This window comes from Rhinoderma darwinii, unplaced genomic scaffold (assembly GCF_050947455.1).
Source record: "Rhinoderma darwinii isolate aRhiDar2 unplaced genomic scaffold, aRhiDar2.hap1 Scaffold_1006, whole genome shotgun sequence".
Lineage (NCBI taxonomy): Eukaryota > Metazoa > Chordata > Amphibia > Anura > Rhinodermatidae > Rhinoderma > Rhinoderma darwinii.
Window position 1 is genome coordinate 58,401 of NW_027461888.1, and position 22,293 is coordinate 80,693.

General features: G+C 55.8%; 1 protein-coding gene across 2 annotated transcripts; it reads left to right on the forward strand.

Moving 5' to 3' along the window:
* Window positions 1-5,046: 5,046 nt before the first annotated feature.
* On the forward strand, window positions 5,047-16,205 carry CUNH2orf76 (chromosome unknown C2orf76 homolog). 2 transcript variants are annotated; one of them, XM_075847874.1, is made up of 6 exons: window positions 5,047-5,144; window positions 6,786-6,920; window positions 7,000-7,050; window positions 7,449-7,486; window positions 7,683-7,764; window positions 15,932-16,205. In XM_075847874.1, exons 2-6 carry the CDS (start codon window positions 6,791-6,793, stop codon window positions 16,006-16,008), a joined length of 378 nt encoding a protein of 125 aa, XP_075703989.1. In that variant the 5' UTR covers window positions 5,047-5,144; window positions 6,786-6,790; the 3' UTR covers window positions 16,009-16,205. The 2 variants fall into 2 exon arrangements, with proteins under 2 accessions (XP_075703989.1, XP_075703988.1); XM_075847873.1 differs by lacking the exon at window positions 5,047-5,144 and having other exon boundaries at window positions 6,665-6,920.
* The last annotated feature ends 6,088 nt before the right edge of the window (window positions 16,206-22,293 follow it).

Sequence of the window (22,293 nt, forward strand, 5' to 3'; positions counted from 1 at the left end):
CACCGACTGAAGGGGAGTGGGACAGAAACCACCGACCGAGGGGGAGCGGGACAGAAACCACCGACTGAAGGGGAGCGGGACAGAGACCACCGACTGAAGGGGAGTGGGACAGAAACCACCGACTGAAGGGGAGCGGGACAGAGACCACCGACAGAAGGGGAGCGGGACAGAAACCACCGACCGAAGGGGAGCGGGACAGAAACCACCGACTGAAGGGGAGCGGGACAGAAACCACCGACCGAAGGGGAGCGGGACAAAACCCACCGACCGAAGGGAAGCGGGACAGAGACGACCGACTGAAGGGGAGCGGGACAGAAACCACCGACCGAAGGGGAGCGGGACAAAACCCACCGACCGAAGGGAAGCGGGACAGAGACGACCGACTGAAGGGGAGCGGGACAGAAACCACCGACCGAAGGGGAGCGGGACAAAACCCACCGACCGAAGGGAAGCGGGACAGAAACCACCGACTGAAGGGTCGCGGGACAGAAACCACCGACCGAAGGGGAGCGGGACAGAAACCACCGAATGAAGGGTCGCGGGACAGAAACCACCGACCGAAGGGGAGCGGGACAGAAACCACCGACCGAAGGGGAGCGGGACAGAAACCACCGACCGAAGGGGAGCGGGACAAAAACCACCGACCGAAGGGGAGCGGGACAGAAACCACCGACTGAAGGGGAGCGGGACAGAAACCACCGACTGAAGGGGAGCGGGACAGAAACCACCGACTGAAGGGGAGCGGGACAGAAACCACCGACTGAAGGGGAGCGGGACAGAAACCACCGAATGAAGGGTCGCGGGACAGAAACCACCGACCGAAGGGGAGCGGGACAGAAACCACCGACCGAAGGGGAGCGGGACACAAACCACCGACCGAAGGGGAGCGGGACAGAAACCACCGACCGAAGGGGAGCGGGACAGAGACCACCGACTGAAGGGGAGCGGGACAGAAACCACCGACTGAAGGGGAGCGGGACAGAAACCACCGACTGAAGGGGAGCGGGACAGAAACCACCGAATGAAGGGTCGCGGGACAGAAACCACCGACCGAAGGGGAGCGGGACAGAAACCACCGACCGAAGGGGAGCGGGACAGAGACCACCGACAGAAGGGGAGCGGGACAGAAACCACCGACCGAAGGGGAGCGGGACAGAAACCACCGACTGAAGGGGAGCGGGACAGAAACCACCGACCGAAGGGGAGCGGGACAAAACCCACCGACCGAAGGGAAGCGGGACAGAGACGACCGACTGAAGGGGAGCGGGACAGAAACCACCGACCGAAGGGGAGCGGGACAAAACCCACCGACCGAAGGGAAGCGGGACAGAGACGACCGACTGAAGGGGAGCGGGACAGAAACCACCGACCGAAGGGGAGCGGGACAAAACCCACCGACCGAAGGGAAGCGGGACAGAAACCACCGACTGAAGGGTCGCGGGACAGAAACCACCGACCGAAGGGGAGCGGGACAGAAACCACCGAATGAAGGGTCGCGGGACAGAAACCACCGACCGAAGGGGAGCGGGACAGAAACCACCGACTGAAGGGTCGCGGGACAGAAACCACCGACTGAAGGGGAGCGGGACAGAAACCACCGAATGAAGGGTCGCGGGACAGAAACCACCGACCGAAGGGGAGCGGGACAGAAACCACCGACTGAAGGGGAGCGGGACAGAAACCACTGACTGAAGAGGAGCGGGACAGAAACCACCGACCGAAGGGGAGCGGGACAGAAACCACCGATTGAAGGGGAGCGGGACAGAAACCACCGACCGAAGGGGAGCGGGACAGAAACCACCGACCGAAGGGGAGCGGGACAGAAACCACCGACCGAAGGGGAGCGGGACAGAAACCACCGACTGAAGGGGAGCGGGACAGAGACCACCGACCGAAGGGGAGCGGGACAAAAACCACCGACCGAAGGGGAGCGGGACAGAAACCACCGACTGAAGGGGAGCGGGACAGAAACCACCGACTGAAGGGGAGCGGGACAGAAACCACCGACTGAAGGGGAGCGGGACAGAAACCACCGACTGAAGGGGAGCGGGACAGAAACCACCGACTGAAGGGGAGCGGGACAGAGACCACCGACTGAAGGGGAGCGGGACAAAAACCACCGACCGAAGGGGAGCGGGACAGAAACCACCGACTGAAGGGGAGCGGGACAGAAACCACCGACCGAAGGGGAGCGGGACAGAAACCACCGACTGAAGGGGAGCGGGACAGAAACCACCGACTGAAGGGGAGCGGGACAGAAACCACCGACTGAAGGGGAGCGGGACAGAAACCACCGAATGAAGGGTCGCGGGACAGAAACCACCGACCGAAGGGGAGCGGGACAGAAACCACCGACTGAAGGGGAGCGGGACAGAAACCACCGACTGAAGGGGAGCGGGACAGAAACCACCGAATGAAGGGTCGCGGGACAGAAACCACCGACCGAAGGGGAGCGGGACAGAAACCACCGACTGAAGGGGAGCGGGACAGAAACCACTGACTGAAGAGGAGCGGGACAGAAACCACCGACCGAAGGGGAGCGGGACAGAGACCACCGACCGAAGGGGAGCGGGACAGAGACCACCGACTGAAGGGGAGTGGGACAGAAACCACCGACTGAAGGGGAGCGGGACAGAGACCACCGACAGAAGGGGAGCGGGACAGAAACCACCGACCGAAGGGGAGCGGGACAGAAACCACCGACTGAAGGGGAGCGGGACAGAAACCACCGACCGAAGGGGAGCGGGACAAAACCCACCGACCGAAGGGAAGCGGGACAGAGACGACCGACTGAAGGGGAGCGGGACAGAAACCACCGACCGAAGGGGAGCGGGACAAAACCCACCGACCGAAGGGAAGCGGGACAGAGACGACCGACTGAAGGGGAGCGGGACAGAAACCACCGACCGAAGGGGAGCGGGACAAAACCCACCGACCGAAGGGAAGCGGGACAGAAACCACCGACTGAAGGGTCGCGGGACAGAAACCACCGACCGAAGGGGAGCGGGACAGAAACCACCGAATGAAGGGTCGCGGGACAGAAACCACCGACCGAAGGGGAGCGGGACAGAAACCACCGACCGAAGGGGAGCGGGACAGAAACCACCGACCGAAGGGGAGCGGGACAAAAACCACCGACCGAAGGGGAGCGGGACAGAAACCACCGACTGAAGGGGAGCGGGACAGAAACCACCGACTGAAGGGGAGCGGGACAGAAACCACCGACTGAAGGGGAGCGGGACAGAAACCACCGACTGAAGGGGAGCGGGACAGAAACCACCGAATGAAGGGTCGCGGGACAGAAACCACCGACCGAAGGGGAGCGGGACAGAAACCACCGACCGAAGGGGAGCGGGACACAAACCACCGACCGAAGGGGAGCGGGACAGAAACCACCGACCGAAGGGGAGCGGGACAGAGACCACCGACTGAAGGGGAGCGGGACAGAAACCACCGACTGAAGGGGAGCGGGACAGAAACCACCGAATGAAGGGTCGCGGGACAGAAACCACCGACCGAAGGGGAGCGGGACAGAAACCACCGACTGAAGGGGAGCGGGACAGAAACCACTGACTGAAGAGGAGCGGGACAGAAACCACCGACCGAAGGGGAGCGGGACAGAAACCACCGATTGAAGGGGAGCGGGACAGAAACCACCGACCGAAGGGGAGCGGGACAGAAACCACCGACCGAAGGGGAGCGGGACAGAAACCACCGACCGAAGGGGAGCGGGACAGAAACCACCGACTGAAGGGGAGCGGGACAGAGACCACCGACTGAAGGGGAGCGGGACAAAAACCACCGACCGAAGGGGAGCGGGACAGAAACCACCGACTGAAGGGGAGCGGGACAGAAACCACCGACCGAAGGGGAGCGGGACAGAAACCACCGACTGAAGGGGAGCGGGACAGAAACCACCGACTGAAGGGGAGCGGGACAGAAACCACCGACTGAAGGGGAGCGGGACAGAGACCACCGACTGAAGGGGAGCGGGACAAAAACCACCGACCGAAGGGGAGCGGGACAGAAACCACCGACTGAAGGGGAGCGGGACAGAAACCACCGACCGAAGGGGAGCGGGACAGAAACCACCGACTGAAGGGGAGCGGGACAGAAACCACCGACTGAAGGGGAGCGGGACAGAAACCACCGACTGAAGGGGAGCGGGACAGAGACCACCGACTGAAGGGGAGCGGGACAAAAACCACCGACCGAAGGGGAGCGGGACAGAAACCACCGACTGAAGGGGAGCGGGACAGAAACCACCGACTGAAGGGGAGCGGGACAGAAACCACCGACTGAAGGGGAGCGGGACAGAAACCACCGACTGAAGGGGAGCGGGACAGAAACCACCGACCGAGGGGGAGCGGGACAGAAACCACCGACCGAAGGGGAGCGGGACAGAGACCACCGACTGAAGGGGAGCGGGACAGAAACCACCGACTGAAGGGGAGCGGGACAGAAACCACCGACTGAAGGGGAGCGGGACAGAAACCACCGACCGAAGGGGAGCGGGACAGAGACCACCGACTGAAGGGGAGCGGGACAGAAACCACCGACTGAAGGGGAGCGGGACAGAAACCACCGAATGAAGGGTCGCGGGACAGAAACCACCGACCGAAGGGGAGCGGGACAGAAACCACCGACTGAAGGGGAGCGGGACAGAAACCACCGACTGAAGGGGAGCGGGACAGAAACCACCGACTGAAGGGGAGCGGGACAGAGACCACCGACTGAAGGGGAGCGGGACAGAAACCACCGACTGAAGGGGAGCGGGACAGAAACCACCGACTCCAGTGGTCGATTTTGCATTTAATCACCTATTCACTACAGGCTGAAAAAAGAAACTTTTAAATTCCTCACCATTTGCAAAACTTCTGTTAGCTGTCAGTAAATGGAAACATTCCCGTTTATATCCAGAAGCTGAACCCCGTCCTGTACTAATACTTCTTACAGCTGAGGGTTTGTCACTTTGCATAGGTGTAGACGCCAGACAGTGATGACGTAGCCTTGTGCTCCATAGCCCCGCCCGCGGCGTCCTGCCGTCTCCATAACAACCAACACACAGCGGAGAGCTGAGAATTCTGACGAGGTTTGATCCGTCCCGCTTCCCGTAGTGCGTGTTTTCAGCGCCTCGGCCTTTCGTATGTATAGAAGCTGCTGTCAGGGAGGGGGGGTCCTGTATAGAGGCTGCTGTCAGGGAGGGGGGTCCTGTATAGACCTTGCTGTCAGGGAGGGGGGTCCTGTATAGAGGCTGCTGTCAGGGAGGGGGTGTCCTGTATAGACTTTGCTGTCAGGGAGGGGCGTCCTGTATAGAGGCTGCTGTCAGGGAGGGGGGTCCTGTATAGGGAGGGGGGTCCTGTATAGAGGCTGTCAGGGAGGGGGGTCCTGTATAGACGCTGCTGTCAGGTAGGGGGGGTCCTGTATAGACGCTGCTGTCAGGTAGGGGGGGTCCTGTATAGGGAGGGGGGTCCTGTATAGACGCTGTCAGGGAGGGGGGGGAGGGTGTCCTGTATTATACTCCAGAGCTGCACTCACTATTCTGCTGGTGGAGTCACTGTGTACATACATTACATTACCTATCCTGTACTGATCCTGAGTTACATCCTGTATTATACTCCAGAGCTGTACTCACTATTCTGCTGGTGGAGTCACTGTGTACATACATTACATTACTTATCCTGTACTGATCCTGAGTTACATCCTGTATTATACTCCAGAGCTGCACTCACTATTCTGCTGGTGGAATCACTGTGTACATACATTACTTATCCTGTACTGATCCTGAGATATATCCTGTATTATACCCCAGAGCTGCACTCACTGTTCTGCTGGTGGAGTCACTGTGTACATACATTACATTACTTATCCTGTACTGATCCTGAGTTATATCCTGTATTATACTCCAGAGCTGCACTCACTATTCTGCTGGTGGAGTCACTGTACTTACATTACATTACTTATCCTGTACTGATCCTGAGTTACATCCTGTATTATACTCCAGAGCTGCACTCACTATTCTGCTGGTGGAGTCACTGTGCACATACATTACATTACTGATCCTGAGTTACCTCCTGTATTATACTCCAGAGCTGCACTCACTATTCTGCTGGTGGAGTCACTGTGTACATACATTACATTACTTATCCTGTACTGATCCTGAGTTACATCCTGTATTATACTCCAGAGCTGCACTCACTATTCTGCTGGTGGAGTCACTGTGTACATACATTACATTACTTATCCTGTACTGATCCTGAGTTACATCCTGTATTATACTCCAGAGCTGCACTCACTATTCTGCTGGTGGAGTCACTGTGTACATACATTACTTATCCTGTACTGATCCTGAGTTACATCCTGTATTATACTCCAGAGCTGCACTCACTATTCTGCTGGTGGAGTCACTGTGTACATACATTACTCATCCTGTACTGATCCTGAGTTACATCCTGTATTATACTCCAGAGCTGCACTCACTATTCTGCTGGTGGAGTCACTGTGTACATACATTACATTACTTATCCTGTACTGATCCTGAGTTACATCCTGTATTATACTCCAGAGCTGCACTCACTATTCTGCTGGTGGAGTCACTGTGTACATACATTACATTACTTCTCCTGTACTGATCCTGAGTTATATCCTGTATTATACTCCAGAGCTGCACTCACTATTCTGCTGGTGGAGTCACTGTGTATGGAGATTGCTTCTATGAGTGGCCTGTATTCTGTGGTTTGGAGGTGGAGTTGGGATGTTATTACTGATGATGATGATGTTTGTAGTTCACATGTCGGGTGGAGTTACCGTCACCGTGCGCCTCGTGAGATCCTTTGAGCACCGGAATTTCCGTCTGGTCGTTCACCGCGGCGTCGGTCTGGATCAGACGGTTCAGGAGTTCTTAGACTTTGTCAGGGGAGGTAAGGTCAGTGGGTGTCTGAGGGGAGGGTCCTGTGTTATGATTATACGTGACGGCCGCTGGTGGTTGGTGTGTTTCAGATGTGGCGCTGCGGGACGGGTTACCTCCCCCCTTCAGGAGACACTCGTACGGTAAGTTTGGGTTTTAGTCGCGGTTTTTTTTCCTCCGTGTCTTCTAAGAAAACTTCACTTGAAATAACGAGCAAAAGTTTAATATTGTCTGGTGCTGTATCAGCGTCTGGTGCTCCTGTGTCCACATGACAACCCTTCCTGTCCTTTGTCACGATGATCAGCCTTCTGAAAGGGACCATCCGCCTCATTGACACAGTGTCACTATGACCATGCTGAACCCCCAGAGTACAGGGCATGCAGTGTTGTCATAGGGGCGCTGGTGCAGTAGGATCGGGGCTTTTCTCCGGTTCAGTGTAAGGGGTGGTGGGTCTGCAGAGATAACATACATGTCAGGACTGGGGGTCTCGGGTCCGGCTCTGGGGTCTTCTTGTAATATATTATTATCTTCTTTTCCGCAGACACCATGAAGATCATTCACCAGCCGCATGGATCAAAGGTACTTCCCTCTCCCTGCCGAACGCCCGGGTGCAGTCACATCAATATCTACATCCTGCCAGTGACCGCTATATGTGGACATTGATGTGGCGGCGTCTCCATGACAACACGCCACCTGACGTGATCGGGAGACGTTGTCATGTGATCTCAGTGTAGGATGAGTGCGGGTGACGTTCATACAAATCTCCTTATTCCAGACGAACGATCTGGTGCTGAATCTGGAGGACGACGAGAAGCTGATCCTGCGGACGGAGCAGACGCTGCGGGACGCTGGAGTGGGTAAGAGTCCGTGAAAACGTGCGCCGTAGGGGGCGGGGTCTTTATCCTCTGCACGCCTTTCAGGCACCATATTGTATGGAATAAAGGCTAACCAGCCGTAACCGAAATATAACTGACCGCAGCGCTGGATCGTCACCACGTATACAGCCGCTCCTATAATAACTGACCGCAGCGCTGGATCGTCACCACATATACAGCCGCTCCTATAATAACTGACCGCAGCGCTGGATCATCACCACGTATGCAGCCGCTCCTATAATAACTGACCGCAGCGCTGGATCGTCACCACGTATACAGCCGCTCCTCTAATAACTGACCGCAGCGCCGGATCATCACCACATATACAGCCGCTCCTATAATAACTGACCGCAGCGCTGGATCGTCACCACGTATACAGCCGCTCCTATAATAACTGACCGCAGCGCCGGATCATCACCACGTATACAGCCGCTCCTATGATAACTGACCGCAGCGCTGGATCGTCACCACGTATACAGCCGCTCCTATAATAACTGACCGCAGCGCTGGATCGTCACCACATATACAGCCGCTCCTATAATAACTGACCGCAGCGCTGGATCGTCACCACATATACAGCCGCTCCTATAATAACTGACCGCAGCGCCGGATCATCACCACGTATACAGCCGCTCCTATAATAACTGACCGCAGCGCCGGATCATCACCACATATACAGCCGCTCCTCTAATAACTGACCGCAGCGCTGGATCGTCACCACGTATACAGCCGCTCCTATAATAACTGACCGCAGCGCTGGATCATCACCACGTATACAGCCGCTCCTATAATAACTGACCGCAGCGCCGGATCATCACCACGTATACAGCCGCTCCTATAATAACTGACCGCAGCGCCGGATCATCACCACGTATACAGCCGCTCCTATAATAACTGACCGCAGCGCTGGATCGTCACCACGTATACAGCCGCTCCTCTAATAAATGACCGCAGCGCCGGATCATCACCACGTATACAGCCGCTCCTATAATAACTGACCGCAGCGCCGGATCATCACCACGTATACAGCCGCTCCTATAATAACTGACGCAGCGCCGGATCATCACCACGTATACAGCCGCTCCTATAATAACTGACCGCAGCGCCGGATCATCACCACGTATACAGCCGCTCCTATAATAACTGACCGCAGCGCTGGATCATCACCACGTATACAGCCGCTCCTATAATAACTGACCGCAGCGCCGGATCATCACCACGTATACAGCCGCTCCTATAATAACTGACGCAGCGCCGGATCATCACCACGTATACAGCCGCTCCTATAATAACTGACGCAGCGCCGGATCATCACCACGTATACAGCCGCTCCTATAATAACTGACCGCAGCGCCGGATCATCACCACGTATACAGCCGCTCCTATAATAACTGACCGCAGCGCTGGATCATCACCACGTATACAGCCGCTCCTATAATAACTGACCGCAGCGCTGGATCATCACCACGTATACAGCCGCTCCTATAATAACTGACCGCAGCGCCGGATCATCACCACGTATACAGCCGCTCTAATAATAAGTGACCGCAGCGCTGGATCATCACCACGTATACAGCCGCTCCTATAATAACTGACCGCAGCGCTGCATCATCACCACGTATACAGCCGCTCCTATAATAACTGACCGCAGCGCTGGATCATCACCACGTATACAGCCGCTCCTATAATAACTGACCGCAGCGCCGGATCATCACCACGTATACAGCCGCTCCTATAATAACTGACCGCAGCGCCGGATCATCACCACGTATACAGCCGCTCCTATAATAACTGACCGCAGCGCTGGATCATCACCACGTATACAGCCGCTCCTATAATAACTGACCGCAGCGCCGGATCATCACCACGTATACAGCCGCTCTAATAATAAGTGACCGCAGCGCTGGATCATCACCACGTATACAGCCGCTCCTATAATAACTGACCGCAGCGCTGCATCATCACCACGTATACAGCCGCTCCTATAATAACTGACCGCAGCGCCGGATCATCCCCACGTATACAGCCGCTCCTATAATAACTGACCGCATCGCTGGATCATCACCACGTATACAGCCGCTCCTATAATAACTGACCGCAGCGCCGGATCATCACCACGTATACAGCCGCCCCTATAATAACTGACCGCAGCGCCGGATCATCACCACGTATACAGCCGCTCCTATAATAACTGACCGCAGCGCCGGATCATCACCACGTATACAGCCGCTCCTATAATAACTGATCGCAGCGCCGGATCATCACCACGTATACAGCCTCTCCTATAATAACTGACCGCAGCGCCGGATCATCACCACGTATACAGCCGCTCCTCTAATAACTGACCGCAGCGCCGGATCATCACCACGTATACAGCCGCTCCTATAATAACTGACCGCAGCGCTGGATCATCACCACGTATACAGCCGCTCCTATAATAACTGACCGCAGAGCTGGATCATCACCACGTATACAGCCGCTCCTATAATAACTGACCGCAGCGCCGGATCATCACCACGTATACAGCCGCTCCTATAATAACTGACCGCAGCGCTGGATCATCACCACGTATACAGCCGCTCCTATAATAAGTGACCGCAGCGCTGGATCGTCACCACGTATACAGCCGCTCCTATAATAACTGACCGCAGCGCCGGATCATCACCACGTATACAGCCGCTCCTATAATAACTGACCGCAGCGCCGGATCATCAACACGTATACAGCCGCTCCTATAATAACTGACTGCAGCGCCGGATCATCACCACGTATACAGCCGCTCCTATAATAACTGACCGCATCGCTGGATCATCACCACGTATACAGCCGCTCCTATAATAACTGACGGCAGCGCTGGATCATCACCACGTATACAGCCGCTCCTATAATAACTGACCGCAGCGCTGCATCATCACCACGTATACAGCCGCTCCTATAATAACTGACCGCAGCGCCGGATCATCACCACGTATACAGCCGCTCCTATAATAACTGACCGCAGCGCTGGATCATCAGGACGTATACAGCCGCTCCTATAATAACTGACCGCAGCGCCGGACCATCACCACGTATACAGCCGCTCCTATAATAACTGACCGCAGCGCCGGATCATCACCACGTATACAGCCGCTCCTATAATAAGTGACCGCAGCGCCTGATCATCACCACGTATACAGCCGCTCCTATAATAAGTGACCGCAGCGCCGGATCATCACCACGTATACAGCTGCTCCTATAATAACTGACCGCAGCGCTGGATCATCACCACGTATACAGCCGCTCCTATAATAACTGACCGCAGCGCCGGATCATCACCACGTATACAGCCGCTCCTATAATAACTGACCGCAGCACTGGATCATCACCACGTATACAGCCGCTCCTATAATAACTGACCGCATCGCTGGATCATCACCACGTATACAGCCGCTCCTATGATAACTGACCGCATCGCTGCATCATCACCACGTATACAGCCGCTCCTATGATAACTGACCGCAGCGCCGGATCATCACCACGTATACAGCCGCTCCTATGATAACTGACCGCAGCGCCGGATCATCACCACGTATACAGCCGCTCCTATAATAACTGACCGCAGCGCTGGATCATCACCACGTATACAGCCGCTCCTATAATAACTGACCGCAGAGCTGGATCATCAGGACGTATACAGCCGCTCCTATAATAACTGACCGCAGCGCTGGATCATCACCACGTATACAGCCGCTCCTATAATAACTGACCGCAGCGCCGGATCATCACCACGTATACAGCCGCTCCTATAATAACTGACCGCAGCGCCGGATCATCACCACGTATACAGCCGCTCCTATAATAACTGACCGCAGCGCCGGATCATCACCACGTATACAGCCGCTCCTATAATAACTGACCGCAGCGCCGGATCATCACCACGTATACAGCCGCTCCTATAATAACTGACCGCAGCGCCGGATCATCACCACGTATACAGCCGCTCCTATAATAACTGACCGCAGCGCTGGATCATCACCACGTATACAGCCGCTCCTATAATAACTGACCGCAGCGCCGGATCATCACCACGTATACAGCCGCTCCTATAATAACTGACCGCAGCGTCGGATCATCACCACGTATACAGCCGCTCCTATAATAACTGACCGCAGCGCCGGATCATCCCCACGTATACAGCCGCTCCTATAATAAGTGACCGCAGCGCCGGATCATCACCACGTATACAGCCGCTCCTATAATAACTGACCGCAGCGCCGCATCATCACCACGTATACAGCCGCTCCTCTAATAACTGACCGCAGCGTCGGATCATCACCACGTATACAGCCGCTCCTATAATAAGTGACCGCAGCGCCGGATCATCACCACGTATACAGCCGCTCCTATAATAACTGACCGCAGCGCTGCATCATCACCACGTATACAGCCGCTCCTATAATAACTGACCTCAGCGCCGGATCATCACCACGTATACAGCCGCTCCTATAATAAGTGACCGCAGCGCCGGATCATCACCACGTATACAGCCGCTCCTCTAATAACTGACCGCAGCGTCGGATCATCACCACGTATACAGCCGCTCCTATAATAACTGACCGCAGCGCTGGATCATCACCACGTATACAGCCGCTCCTCTAATAACTGACCGCATCGCCGGATCATCACCACGTATACAGCCGCTCCTCTAATAACTGACCGCAGCGCCGGATCATCACCACGTATACAGCCGCTCCTATAATAAGTGACCGCAGCGCCGGATCATCACCACGTATACATCCGCTCCTATAATAACTGACCGCAGCGTCGGATCATCACCACGTATACAGCCGCTCCTATAATAACTGACCGCAGCGCTGGATCATCCCCACGTATACAGCCGCTCCTATAATAACTGACCGCAGCGCTGGATCATCACCACGTATACAGCCGCTCCTATAATAACTGACCGCAGCGCCGGATCATCACCACGTATACAGCCGCTCCTATAATAACTGACCGCAGCGGAGACGTATTCTTGCACTCTCTTCTATTTTACAGCTTTATTTATATCTCGGCCCCTCGTTCATGTTTTGTGTCCTCGGAATATCTTCACACAATGTCTTGTCACCCCCTGGAGCAGATTGGGGGGCAGCAGGGACGTCGCTGGGCAGCTTCTTCGGTGCAGCTTCTGCTGATGCCCAGTAGGGGTCGCTGCAGGTCTCTGGGTGGCGGGTGTGAGCAGCTGCATCAAAATAGAGGAAAACGAAGCTGTAAATGTGAATTTGTCTGCGGGGGATGATGCGGTTCTCATGATACAGATGAGATCGGGGGCCGCGCTCTCCGGGATATTAATAACTCTGAAGCCCCCCCCCCCCCCCCGGTTTTATTTGCTGCTCTCGGTCATTGTCCTTCTTTCCAGGGTCACAGTAGAAAAGTGCTCCAAGTAGCAAAGCATTGCATAATGTGTGACTACCCGTCGTTTCTGCAGAATATTGCACGGTGTGTGTGTGGTCTCTTGGCTGCAGAGCATTGCACGGTGTGGTCTCTTGGCTGCAGAGCATTGCACGGTGTGGTCTCTTGGCTGCAGAGCATTGCACGGTGTGTGGTCTCTTGGCTGCAGAGCATTGCACGGTGTGTGGTCTCTTGGCGGCAGAGCATTGCACGGTGTGTGGTCTCTTGGCGGCAGAGCATTGCACGGTGTGGTCTCTTGGCTGCAGAGCATTGCACGGTGTGTGGTCTCTTGGCGGCAGAGCATTGCACGGTGTGGTCTCTTGGCTGCAGAGCATTGCACTGTGTGTGTGGTCTCTTGGCTGCAGAGCATTGCACTGTGTGTATGGTCTCTTGGCTGCAGAGCATTGCACGGTGTGTTGTCTCTTGGCTGCAGAGCATTGCACGGTGTGTGGTCTCTTGGCTGCAGAGCATTGCACGGTGTGTGGTCTCTTGGCTGCAGAGCATTGCATGGTGTGTGGTCTCTTGGCTGCAGAGCATTGCACGGTGTGTGGTCTCTTGGCTGCAGAGCATTGCACGGTGTGTGGTCTCTTGGCTGCAGAGCATTGCACGGTGTGTGTGGTCTCTTGGCTGCAGAGCATTGCACGGTGTGTGTGTGGTCTCTTGGCTGCAGAGCATTGCACGGTGTGTGGTCTCTTGGCTGCAGAGCATTGCACGGTGTGTGGTCTCTTGGCTGCAGAGCATTGCACGGTGTGGTCTCTTGGCTGCAGAGCATTGCACGGTGTGTGGTCTCTTGGCTGCAGAGCATTGCACGATGTGTGGTCTCTTGGCTTCAGAGCATTGCACGGTGTGGTCTCTTGGCTGCAGAGCATTGCACGGTGTGGTCTGTTGGCTTCAGAGCATTGCACGGTGTGGTCTCTTGGCTGCAGAGCATTGCACGGTGTGTGGTCTCTTGGCTGCAGAGCATTGCACGGTGTGTGGTCTCTTGGCTGCAGAGCATTGCACGGTGTGTGGTCTCTTGGCTGCAGAGCATTGCACGGTGTGAGGTCTCTTGGCTGCAGAGCATTGCTGTCTGGGCGGGTGGAGGGGTTAACGCTGGAGTTGGTTCCTTTGTGGCTCCCGCTGCTTGGAATGAATAAATCTGCTGACACCGGTTTTGGGTCGGTGACCTGTTGGGGTGCGCTGCGGCTCCGCTCCGTCCCCGGTGGGTAATTAGAGGTGTTTGATGGGACGGCGGGAGCAGCCAATTTGTGTCTCACTTTGCATATTCCTCAAGTCGTATGAATTAATCATCAGTCACAATGAGACCGACAGACGAGGAATGTAAAAGATTCCACTCATCTCCAAACGCAAACTGATTGTCTCCGCCAAGGACAGCTGTCCTAGAGGTGGGGGGTACGGGAGGTCCTAGAGGTGGGGGGTACGGGAGGTCCTAGAGGTGGGGGGGTACGGGAGGTCCTAGAGGTGGGGGGGTACGGGAGGTCCTAGAGGTGGGGGGGTACGGGAGGTCCTAGAGGTGGGGGGTACGGGAGGTCCTAGAGGTGGGGGGGTACGGGAGGTCCTAGAGGTGGGGGTTACGGGAGGTCCTAGAGGTGAGGGGCACGGGAGGTCCTAGAGGTGGGAGGCACGAGAGGTCCTAGAGGTGGGAGGCGCGAGAGGTCCTACAGGTGGGGGGTATGGGAGGTCCTAGAGGTGGGGGGGGGGTATGGGAGGTCCTAGAGGTGGGGGGGGGGTACGGGAGGTCCTAGAGGTGGGAGGCACGAGAGGTCCTAGAGGTGGGAGGCACGAGAGGTCCTAGAGGTGGGAGGCGCGAGAGGTCCTACAGGTGGGGGGTATGGGAGGTCCTAGAGGTGGGGGGGGGTACGGGAGGTCCTAGAGGTGGGGGGGGGTACGGGAGGTCCTAGAGGTGGGAGGCACGAGAGGTCCTAGAGGTGGGGGGGTATGGGAGGTCCTAGAGGTGGGAGGCACGAGAGGTCCTAGAGGTGGGAGGCGCGAGAGGTCCTACAGGTGGGGGGTATGGGAGGTCCTAGAGGTGGGAGGCACGAGAGGTCCTAGAGGTGGGAGGCGCGAGAGGTCCTACAGGTGGGGGGTATGGGAGGTCCTAGAGGTGGGGGGGTACGGGAGGTCCTAGAGGTGGGAGGCACGAGAGGTCCTAGAGGTGGGGGGGTACGGGATGTCCTAGAGGTGGGAGGCGCGAGAGGTCCTAGAGGTGGGGGTTATGGGAGGTCCTAGAGGTGCGAGAGGTCCTAGAGGTGGGGGTTACGGGAGGTCCTAGAGGGGGGGGGTACGAGAGGTCCTAGAGGTGAGGGGCACGGGAGGTCCTAGAGGTGGGGGGCATGGGAGGTCCTAGAGGTGGGGGGCATGGGAGGTCCTAGAGGTGGGTTGACGGGAGGTCCTAGAGGTGGGGGGCACGGGAGGTCCTAGAGGTGGGAGGCACGGGAGGTCCTAGAGGGGGGGATCACGGGAGGTTTGAAAGGTGGGGGGATATGAGAGGTCCTAGAGAAGGGTGGGGGGGGGGGCTATGGGAGGCCCAGGACTTTCTAGAGGTGGGGGGGGGGGTGTGAAGGGAGAACATATTGATGGGGTTTACGTAGATTCTATAGGTCGGCAGGGTACGGCGATGATCAGGGATTTTGGGGGGTGGACTCCCCTGTAATCAGGTATCTTATGACTGTTCCGGCACTGCTACATATTGTACATTTCCCCTCTGGTTTGTCCGCAGTCCATGAGACGGAGCTGGCCCTCTTCTGTGACGCTGACTACAGACAGTACAAGAAGAATCCGGTGTCTTCCTGGTGACGCTGCTCGGGGTGGGCGCCGCTTATACGTCAGACTCTGAGTCATGTACAGAACTTGTCCTCTGTGACACGCCGCTTATCCCAGGAGCTTCCGGCGCCTTTCTTCTTTATATTACACGTCACCGCCATCTCCCGTTTCTATAAGACGCCGGACTTGTTCCACTTCTGAGCATTCAGGCAATAAATGAATATTCTAGACCTGGCGCCGGCGCCTTCTTACAGGTTCAGCTTCTATAATATGGCCGCTAACGTATCTCCCGCACCCGTCCGTCTGGTGACGTGTGATATTCCAGTATTGGGAAGATATCTGTCCCCGACCAGTCCGGCTGCACGGAGATAAGGAGCCGCCCGCCTGCAGCTGGAAGAGGAGGATTCGCTCGCAGTCGCCACCACTGCACTAGCAATAACCCAGAATACAAAAAACCTGCACTGTGTGAATGGGGCTTCAGATCCGCTCTCTGGTTCATGTGGCCCTGGAGATGAATGAGACGCAGTGACCTCTCCCATCGTGTCTTCTTATTGATGACCGCGCTGCGCCATTGTCCGGAGACATCACCACACTGATCAGGAGATTATACTTTATTAAGGCACTAGTAAGATTGAGATACAAGCAGTGTCAGGAAGAGCGTCCCGCGGTGCGCGGAAGACGTGTAGAGCGTCCCGCGGTGCGCGGAAGACGTGTAGAGCGTCCCGAGGTGCGAGGAAGACGTGTAGAGCGGCCCGCGGTGCGAGGAAGACGTGTAGAGCGGCCCGCGGTGCGAGGAAGACGTGTAGAGCGGCCCGCGGTGCGAGGAAGACGTGTAGAGCGGCCCGCGGTGCGAGGAAGACGTGTAGAGCGGCCCGCGGTGCGAGGAAGACGTGTAGAGCGGCCCGCGGTGCGAGGAAGACGTGTAGAGCGGCCCGCGGTGCGAGGAAGACGAGTAGAGCGGCCCGCGGAAGACGTGTAGAGCGGCCCGCGGTGCGAGGAAGACGTGTAGAGCGGCCCGCGGTGCGAGGAAGACGTGTAGAGCGGCCCGCGGTGCGAGGAAGACGTGTAGAGCGGCCCGCGGTGCGAGGAAGACGTGTAGAGCGGCCCGCGGAAGACGTGTAGAGCGGCCCGCGGTGCGAGGAAGACGTGTAGAGCGGCCCGCGGTGCGAGGAAGACGTGTAGAGCGGCCCGCGGTGCGAGGAAGACGAGTAGAGCGGCCCGCGGAAGACGTGTAGAGCGGCCCGCGGTGCGAGGAAGACGTGTAGAGCGGCCCGCGGTGCGAGGAAGACGTGTAGAGCGGCCCGCGGTGCGAGGAAGACGTGTAGAGCGGCCCGCGGTGCGAGGAAGACGTGTAGAGCGGCCCGCGGAAGACGTGTAGAGCGGCCCGCGGTGCGAGGAAGACGTGTAGAGCGGCCCGCGGTGCGAGGAAGACGTGTAGAGCGGCCCGCGGTGCGAGGTAGACGTGTAGAGCGGCCCGCGGAAGACGTGTAGAGCGGTGCGCGGAAGACGTGTAGAGCGGCCCGCGGTGTGCGGAAGACGTGTAGAGCGGTGCGCAGAAGACGTGTAGAGCGGTGCGCAGAAGACGTGTAGAGCGGCCCGCGGAAGACGTGTAGAGCGGCCCGTGGAAGACGTGTAGAGCGGCCCGCGATAGACGTGTAGAGCGGTGCGCGGAAGACGTGTAGAGCGGCCCGCGGTAGACGTGTAGAGCGGTGCGCGGAAGACGTGTAGAGCGGTGTGAGGTAGACGTGTAGAGCGGCCCGCGGTGCGAGGAAGACGTGTAGAGCGGCCCGCGGAAGACGTGTAGAGCGGCCCGCGGTGTGCGGAAGACGTGTAGAGCGGTGCGCAGAAGACGTGTAGAGCGGCGCGCAGAAGACGTGTAGAGCGGCCCGCGGTATGCGGAAGACGTGTAGAGCTGCCCGCGGTAGACGTGTAGAGCGGTGCGCGGAAGACGTGTAGAGCGGCCCGCGGTGCGCGGAAGACGTGTAGAGCGGTGCGCGGAAGACGTGTAGAGCGGTGCGCGGAAGACGTGTAGAGCGGCCCGCGATGCGCGGAAGACGTGTAGAGCGGCCCGCGGTGGACGTGTAGAGTGGTGCGCGGAAGACGTGTAGAGCGGCCCGCGGAAGACGTGTAGTGCGGCCCGCGGTGCGAGGAAGACGTGTACCATATACAGACTGTCCCGTGCTCTGCTCTCCACTCACTTGTATTATCAGGTCCGGCACCTGGTCTATGTAGTATCACATGATATTGTCAGGCATGAGAGTGGAGGGGAGACGGGGGTGACCCCAACCTGCACCCGTAAACCCCACAACTGCACAGCTGGGGAAACCGCGCGCTGGTGAGAAATGAACCAACAAAAGTTCTGCAACTCTCTAAGCGACTTTGTTCTGTATCTGATGGACGTGGACAGGACGAGTTTTAAGATTCGTGATGTAAATAAGCATGTTTCTATTTACGAACAGCAAGCAGAGTTCTTGAAAATGTTTAAGGAATTTAAATACAGTCTGTTAAAAAGTTTCAGAAGGTTCATGATCCGGAGATGAAGCTTTTATAAGGAGTCACATATATGACGGCAGCCTGTACTCCGCTGAACGGATGATATCAGACGATGCAGCCGCCACAGAGTCTGCACATAACGTACCTGAGTCTACATGGAGGCGGCCATTACTGTCTCTGTATACTGGGGTCTACATGGAGGCGGCCATTACTGTCTCTATATACTGGGGTCTACGTGTAGGCGGCCATTACTGTCTCTGTATACTGGGGTCTACATGGAGGCGGCCATTACTGTCTCTATATACTGGGGTCTACGTGTAGGCGGCCATTACTGTCTCTATATACTGGGGTCTACGTGTAGGCGGTCATTACTGTCTCTATATACTGGGGTCTACGTGTAGCCGGTCATTACTGTCTCTATATACTGGGGTCTACGTGTAGGCGGCCATTACTGTCTTTGTATACTGGGGTCTACGTGTAGGCGGCCATTACTGTCTCTGTATACTGGGGTCTACATGGAGGCGGCCATTACTGTCTCTATATACTGGGGTCTACGTGTAGCAGGTCATTACTGTCTCTGTATACTGGGGTCTACGTGTAGGCGGCCATTACTGTCTCTATATACTGGGGTCTACGTGTAGGCGGCCATTACTGTCTCTGTATACTGGGGTCTACGTGTAGGCGGCCATTACTGTCTCTGTATACTGGGGTCTACGTGTAGGCGGCTATTACTGTCTCTATATACTGGGGTCTACGTGTAGCCGGTCATTACTGTCTCTATATACTGGGGTCTACGTGTAGGCGGCCATTACTGTCTCTATATACTGGGGTCTACGTGTAGCCGGTCATTACTGTCTCTATATACTGGGGTCTACGTGTAGGCGGCCATTACTGTCTCTGTATACTGGGGTCTACGTGTAGGCGGCCATTACTGTCTCTGTATACTGGGGTCTACGTGTAGGCGGCTATTACTGTCTCTATATACTGGGGTCTACGTGTAGCCGGTCATTACTGTCTCTGTATACTGGGGTCTACGTGTAGCCGGTCATTACTGTCTCTGTATACTGGGGTCTACGTGTAGCCGGTCATTACTGTCTCTGTATACTGGGGTCTACGTGTAGGCGGCCATTACTGTCTCTATATACTGGGGTCTACGTGTAGGCGGCCATTACTGTCTCTATATACTGGGGTCTACGTGTAGGCGGCCATTACTGTCTCTGTATACTGGGGTCTACGTGTAGCCGGTCATTACTGTCTCTATATACTGGGGTCTACGTGTAGGCGGCCATTACTGTCTCTATATACTGGGGTCTACGTGTAGCCGGTCATTACTGTCTCTGTATACTGGGGTCTACGTGTAGGCGGCCATTACTATCTCTGTATACTGGGGTCTACGTGTAGGCGGTCATTACTGTCTCTATATACTGGGGTCTACGTGTAGCCGGTCATTACTGTCTCTGTATACTGGGGTCTACGTGTAGCCGGTCATTACTGTCTCTGTATACTGGGGTCTACGTGTAGCCGGTCATTACTGTCTCTGTATACTGGGGTCTACGTGTAGCCGGTCATTACTGTCTCTGTATACTGGGGTCTACGTGTAGCCGGTCATTACTGTCTCTATATACTGGGGTCTACGTGTAGCCGGTCATTACTGTCTCTATATACTGGGGTCTACGTGTAGGCGGCCATTACTGTCTCTATATACTGGGGTCTACGTGTAGCCGGTCATTACTGTCTCTATATACTGGGGTCTACGTGTAGCCGGTCATTACTGTCTCTATATACTGGGATCTACGTGTGGCCGGTCATTACTGTCTCTATATACTGGGGTCTACGTGTAGGCGGCCATTAATGTCTCTATATACTGGGGTCTACGTGTAGGCGGCCATTACTGTCTCTATATACTGGGGTCTACGTGTAGCCGGTCATTACTGTCTCTATGTACTGGGGTCTACGTGTAGCCGGTCATTACTGTCTCTATATACTGGGGTCTACATGGAGGCGGCCATTACTGTCTCTATATACTGGGGTCTACGTGTAGCCGGTCATTACTGTCTCTATATACTGGGGTCTACGTGTAGGCGGTCATTACTGTCTCTGTATACTGGGGTCTACGTGTAGGCGGCCATTAATGTCTCTATATACTGGGGTCTACGTGTAGGCGGCCATTACTGTCTCTATATACTGGGGTCTACGTGTAGCAGGTCATTACTGTCTCTATATACTGGGGTCTACGTGTAGCCGGTCATTACTGTCTCTATATACTGGGGTCTACATGGAGGCGGCCATTACTGTCTCTATATACTGGGGTCTACGTGTAGCCGGTCATTACTGTCTCTATATACTGGGGTCTACGTGTAGGCGGCCATTACTGTCTCTATATACTGGGGTCTACGTGTAGGCGGCCATTACTGTCTCTGTATACTGGGGTCTACATGGAGGCGGCCATTACTGTCTCTATATACTGGGGTCTACGTGTAGCCGGTCATTACTGTCTCTATATACTGGGGTCTACGTGTAGCCGGTCATTACTGTCTCTATATACTGGGGTCTACGTGTAGGCGGCCATTACTGTCTCTATATACTGGGGTCTACGTGTAGCCGGTCATTACTGTCTCTATATACTGGGGTCTACGTGTAGCCGGTCATTACTGTCTCTATATACTGGGGTCTACGTGTAGCCGGTCATTACTGTCTCTATATACTGGGGTCTACGTGTAGCCGGTCATTACTGTCTCTATATACTGGGGTCTACGTGTAGGCGGCCATTACTGTCTCTGTATACTGGGGTCTACATGGAGGCGGCCATTACTGTCTCTATATACTGGGGTCTACGTGTAGCCGGTCATTACTGTCTCTATATACTGGGGTCTACGTGTAGGCGGCCATTACTGTCTCTATATACTGGGGTCTACATGGAGGCGGCCATTACTGTCTCTATATACTGGGGTCTACGTGTAGCCGGTCATTACTGTCTCTATATACTGGGGTCTACGTGTAGCAGGTCATTACTGTGTCTATATACTGGGGTCTACGTGTAGCCGGTCATTACTGTCTCTATATACTGGGGTCTACGTGTAGGCGGCCATTACTGTCTCTATATACTGGGGTCTACGTGTAGCCGGTCATTACTGTCTCTGTATACTGGGGTCTACGTGTAGCAGGTCATTACTGTCTCTATATACTGGGGTCTACGTGTAGCCGGTCATTACTGTCTCTGTATACTGGGGTCTACGTGTAGGCGGCCATTACTGTCTCTATATACTGGGGTCTACGTGTAGCCGGTCCTTACTGTCTCTGTATACTGGGGTCTACGTGTAGGCGGCCATTACTGTCTCTGTATACTGGGGTCTACATGGAGGCGGCCATTACTGTCTCTATATACTGGGGTCTACGTGTAGCCGGTCATTACTGTCTCTATATACTGGGGTCTACGTGTAGCAGGTCATTACTGTCTCTATATACTGGGGTCTACGTGTAGCCGGTCATTACTGTCTCTGTATACTGGGGTCTACGTGTAGCCGGTCATTACTGTCTCTATATACTGGGGTCTACGTGTAGGCGGCCATTACTGTCTCTGTATACTGGGGTCTACGTGTAGCAGGTCATTACTGTCTCTGTATACTGGGGTCTACGTGTAGGCGGCCATTACTGTCTCTGTATACTGGGGTCTACGTGTAGCCGGTCATTACTGTCTCTGTATACTGGGGTCTACGTGTAGCCGGTCATTACTGTCTCTGTATACTGGGGTCTACGTGTAGGCGGCCATTACTGTCTCTATATACTGGGGTCTACGTGTAGGCGGCCATTACTGTCTCTATATAC

Coding starts and splice junctions, on each gene's coding strand:
- CUNH2orf76 (XM_075847873.1), top strand. CDS start 6,755: ATGTTATTACTGATGATGATGATGTTTGTAGTTCACATGTCGGGTGGA. Junction 7,051..7,448: donor CTTCAGGAGACACTCGTACG/GTAAGTTTGGGT, acceptor TCTTTTCCGCAG/ACACCATGAAGATCATTCAC. Junction 7,765..15,931: donor GCTGCGGGACGCTGGAGTGG/GTAAGAGTCCGT, acceptor GTTTGTCCGCAG/TCCATGAGACGGAGCTGGCC.